Source organism: Cyclopterus lumpus, chromosome 3 (assembly GCF_009769545.1).
Source record: "Cyclopterus lumpus isolate fCycLum1 chromosome 3, fCycLum1.pri, whole genome shotgun sequence".
NCBI lineage: Eukaryota > Metazoa > Chordata > Actinopteri > Perciformes > Cyclopteridae > Cyclopterus > Cyclopterus lumpus.
The window spans coordinates 21,747,083-21,751,658 of record NC_046968.1 but is presented as its reverse complement, the minus strand read 5'-3'; the positions used below and the strand labels follow the sequence as shown (position 1 = coordinate 21,751,658).

The 4,576-nt window shown below is 40.7% G+C and overlaps 1 protein-coding gene across 1 annotated transcript; it reads right to left on the bottom strand.

Moving 5' to 3' along the window:
- Window positions 1-201: 201 nt before the first annotated feature.
- Window positions 202-4,210, bottom strand: LOC117725137. Its single transcript, XM_034525131.1, has 2 exons — window positions 3,421-4,210; window positions 202-335 (listed from the first exon to the last, which is right to left on the bottom strand). The coding sequence occupies exons 1-2, from the start codon at window positions 4,208-4,210 to the stop codon at window positions 202-204; spliced, it is 924 nt and encodes a 307-aa protein (XP_034381022.1).
- Window positions 4,211-4,576: the final 366 nt, after the last annotated feature.

The window sequence follows — 4,576 nt, the reverse complement described above, 5'->3', positions numbered from 1 at the left end:
CCCCTGCTCTCTGCTTAACTGCTTAACCTTCCCATTCTCTCCTGACAATCACATAATCAATCTCTGTCCCATTACTTGACAAGGCAGACAAAGAGTGTGTATGAGTGAGAAAAACCTTTTGGCCTGTCTCGACAAGCAAGAGGAATGTCGACTTCAGAGGGCTAACACGGGCAGAAAACATAGGCCCAGTAAATATTCAATTTAAAGGATTCCCAGATAAGGCGAGTTGAAAAATTGAGGCAGCACCCATTCTTCTAGATAAGAGAAGACGAAGCCATCTGGAGGCTGGGAGATAGCGAACTCCCACACCATCCCAGAGACCTTACTCTCATCTGCTGCAGCGGCAGAGAAGGGAAAAAGTGCCAACACTTTCATTATGTTAACTTCAAAATGAATTTATTCACATTCAGTGCGTGTAGTTATTGGCTTTGGTAAATAGAACAATACTGCTGTGCCCACCATAACAGATAATAATGTATTGGTCAGTCTTTACATAATGATGCAATGATTTAATAACTTTAAATATGTAAGAGAGTATGAGGTTAGAATACAGTTTTCTCTGCGTTGCCAATTTAATGTAATAATTCAAAATTGTCTGATTTTTTAACAGTTACTTCGAGAAAAATAACACTATTTCTTCACTGAAATTGGCCAACATACATACTTGGTACTTGGTGGGGAGAAATAGACATCACTAGTCTCTAGAGTCACACCCACCCCAAATTACCTTTATGTATATCTCCTTCATGGTTGAAGGTATGGGACATTTTATCATGGTGTTTGAAACATTTGATACACTCAATTTTAATATACTGAATATATATATATATATATATATATATATATATATATATATATATATATATAAATATATAAATATATACAAATATATTTATTTATATATATTTATATATATATATATATATATATATATATATATATATATATATATATATATATATATATATATATATATATATTTAATGTATACATTATATTTTTTTATATATACATAAATATATATATATATATATATATATATATAGTTCAAAGTAAACCAAACTCAAATGATGTTTTTTAGGCCCAGGCCTGTATCTTCTTCAAATCCACCTTGACATCTTTGAAAACACACAACATTTTGCAAAACAGAACCTCCGCTTGTGAATAACCTTGTCCACAACCTTATAATGCACTTTGTTGACTCCTCCACCATGCTATTTCGTGGCAGCCACATCGGATTTAGCTCTGGGATAATGCTTTTGTCACTATGTTTTATCTGTTCTCTCACTCAGGTACGCTATGCTGTTATCCTTAATTACCCCCACTGCATTTTACACTTGGCCCAGAATTCTTAATGCTTGATAACAGATGCAGGTCGATTTGAAATTTACTTATAGCGGCATTATCTTTTTGACCCGCATTGCAGACTGACTGTCCCAAAGGCTCTTGGGTGAAAGCTGTTAACTCTGTGATAACAGCGACCTGAAATGATAACCTTCCAGCAGTCTCGAGGACACACAGTTTGCTACATATGTGCTGTATTGCAGTCGCAGCATTTCTTATTCAACCTTGGGTGCTCTGCTGTGCTCTGATTCACTTAATGGGATTGAGAGGGAGGTTAATCACTATGTCCGCCATAGACTGTTAAAATGCCGGCTGACCATTATATGAAATATTACGATTTGTATTGCTTTGAAAGACGAATTTCAACGCTAATTCTGTTGAAGTGAACTCTCCTTTTTTAAGCTGTAGCTGAATTGTCTCCTTAGTTAGGACGCACTTTGATTAATTAACTTTAGGAGGCCGACATCTGCGTTTGCAGATTTTCATTAAGATCAACATAAAAGCTTCAGACAAGGTTCCACTTATCTTAAGTTATTATTGCCCAGAAGACATGGTTGATTATGCGGAAAACGCTTTTAAGTATTCGGATAAAATAATTCCAAGAAAGGTTTATTTTGTTTGTCTTCTTAAAGACAACTTTTCAAAGCGGTATTGAAGAAGGTTTTTTTATTTGTAGAAATCTTTAATCCATAAAATCCAATACATACTCTGCCAGTAGTTTTTTTTCTTTCCTTCCTACCATTCTGCTTGGAGTTGAATTTTTGATCCAATTTCCATAGATGTCTGCAGCATCCAGTTAAGCTTCAGCAATCAATCAGCGGTACTTTTTTTGCAACACAAATTATACCTAAAAAGGGGTGAAAATAGAGGCAATACATGCAAAATGTCAACTGCAGAACGTCTACAGCCATTTCATTAATGTCAGTCAACTTCAAGTGCATAATGTTACTGTAAAAAGCGTAGCTCTTTTTAGACCACATTCTCCAGCATACGATTTAGCTTGAGAAAAGGTAGAACAAAGCCTTGTGGAAGAGGTACCCTGTGCTATACAGTACAATAGAAATGGTGGGTGGGTAGGCCTATCGGCTGATAGGGGAAACAGTATAGCTTGTTGCCTTGGTTTCATATTTTACAGGAAGTGTGAAGCTCTGTCAAGCCTAGTTTTAATCCCTTTCTCCACTGTGTTGTGTGATGTTATGTTGTTATCTTAATGATAATCAGTGCCTGTATTTCTGCCCTCGGCATTTCTGTCGGGCTGGGTTGGTTTAGGAGCTGTGCCTTATCAACAGCTTTGTCATTAAATCAGCTTTTTCAACAGAGAAATTTCACTGCCGTTATTCTTATCAACAGATCAGCACACTGTGATTTTCTGTTCAATCAGAGCTTTGCAAGTTCAATGATGCGTGAGTAAGAAAGATGAAACAAAATTTCCATTGGAAAAAAAAACCCAATTTATTTAATTTTGTTTTCATGAGCGTTAATAATCAGACAAATAAAATTGGTTATGTTTTGCATTTGTCATACATCAATGGCTTTCAACTGTTTTTTTTAAATGTTATACTCTTGGGTCGCCCTTGTGCAGAGGCTACACTTAAAGATTATGGAGGAATAGAAATGATTGCAACAATGATGCTAATAAATGATTCCATCCACAGGCTGTAGATAGTTTACTGCAGGCAGGAATCTGGAACCTGTGCAATTCATGGCTTTTCTTTTTGTCACTGTGAAATGGGATGTGAATCGGTTAAAGATTGTATAGCACACATCACAAATATGTGGACGTGAGAGACCGTGTTGGACGTGCCCAGAAACACATCCCTTAAATGCTGTATGTACAGAGGCAAGCTTTCAGGTCCCAGTCAAACTGACCTCTGGAGGCTGGAATTGGTACTCGGTTCTTCTGAGAAAGCACTGTTCTGTCTGAGTGAGTGTTCTGATTGTCTCAGCATTGTGCTTGAGTGGAGGGCAGCGCCAAATGAACTCTCCTGATTCAATCCTCTCCACTGTTCGCCACCGTATCAGCCAGTCAGTGATGAGGGTGGACTGACACTCCTTCCCCCAAACACACTCTCTTACAGTGAGGGAAACCGCTGTATGGCAAAGGTCCAAGAGGTCTCTTGCGTGCCGTATGCGAGGCAGATTCGATCCCCTCTCTCTCATCCCACAACGCACTCAGAGTCTCTGGAGGCTGATAGCCCGGTTCCTGGGGATCCAGTGGGTCTTTGGAGAGAAGGATGCTGATGGAGGGCACAGTCCTGTGCACCGTCATCTCAGAAGTCCCCCCTTCACTACTCTCCCACACCTCTTTCACCACCTTGTACTGCAGTTTGGTCAGCTGGTGCAGAGAGCCAAATTTTCGTTTCATGATCTCAGCACAAGTGATGGTCTTTGTGACCGCACGGCCTGACCCCGTGAAGACCACCTGCCTGAGCCCACCACCACCACTCACACCTCCCTCACTAACGACCTTCTCCCCCTGCATCCGTGCCATGGCAAATCCCATTAAGTTGCGGATCTTACTTCCCTCCTTCACGCGCATCTCCAGCACCCCAGAGGCCAGTCCTGGAAAGGGACAGGGGCTGTCCTCCTCAGTTCGGCAGACTTTCTTGAACCCTTCCTGCCCTAGTTTCAGTGCAGGGGGAGGGACTGGCAGTGGTGGTGGCTTCAGCGGGCACGAAACATTGTTGACCACTGCCGGCTGGCCAGCGTTGCTGTAAGTTAGATCGTGGTAGACGGGGAAGGTCACTGGGGTTACCCCGTTTTCCATTTGAATCGGTCTTTTCACCTCGACTCCGAGATGTGGCCTGACAGCGTCTCTGGTCAGGTACTGGTTCTGGCCACTCACCACTCCACACCCTGGGAACATTTCTTCCGTCTTCAATGCTCCACCGCAATGTTAGTCCAGACGCACACTTTTCCCACATGGAACACAGCTCAACATAATGTTCTTATGCATGTGGCACTTTTCTCTCCCTCCAGTCAACAGCTGTAAAGTTTCGAGACTTCACATGAGAAATATTACCCGTTCCCCAAGAGCACTATCAATGAAGTCTTTAATGCTCCCTCTCGGAAAGAGCTGGAGAAATAAGATAAACGCCTGGCTGGTGAATTAAGAGCACTGTCGGGACCATTCAAGATGTTCTTTAAAGAGCATCTCAATTTCATACCACAAATGATTATTTTCAAAGTGCTCTGGTGATGGATACAAATAATGAAAACAATAGGATGAATT

Bases quoted from the DNA above. Each gene is read 5' to 3' on its own strand.
- LOC117725137 (XM_034525131.1), bottom strand. From the start codon at position 4,210: ATGTTCCCAGGGTGTGGAGTGGTGAGTGGCCAGAACCAGTACCTGACC. The intron at 336-3,420 runs GTAAGAGAGTGT...CTGCCGCTGCAG, and splicing joins ATACAGCGGTTTCCCTCACT to CAGATGAGAGTAAGGTCTCT.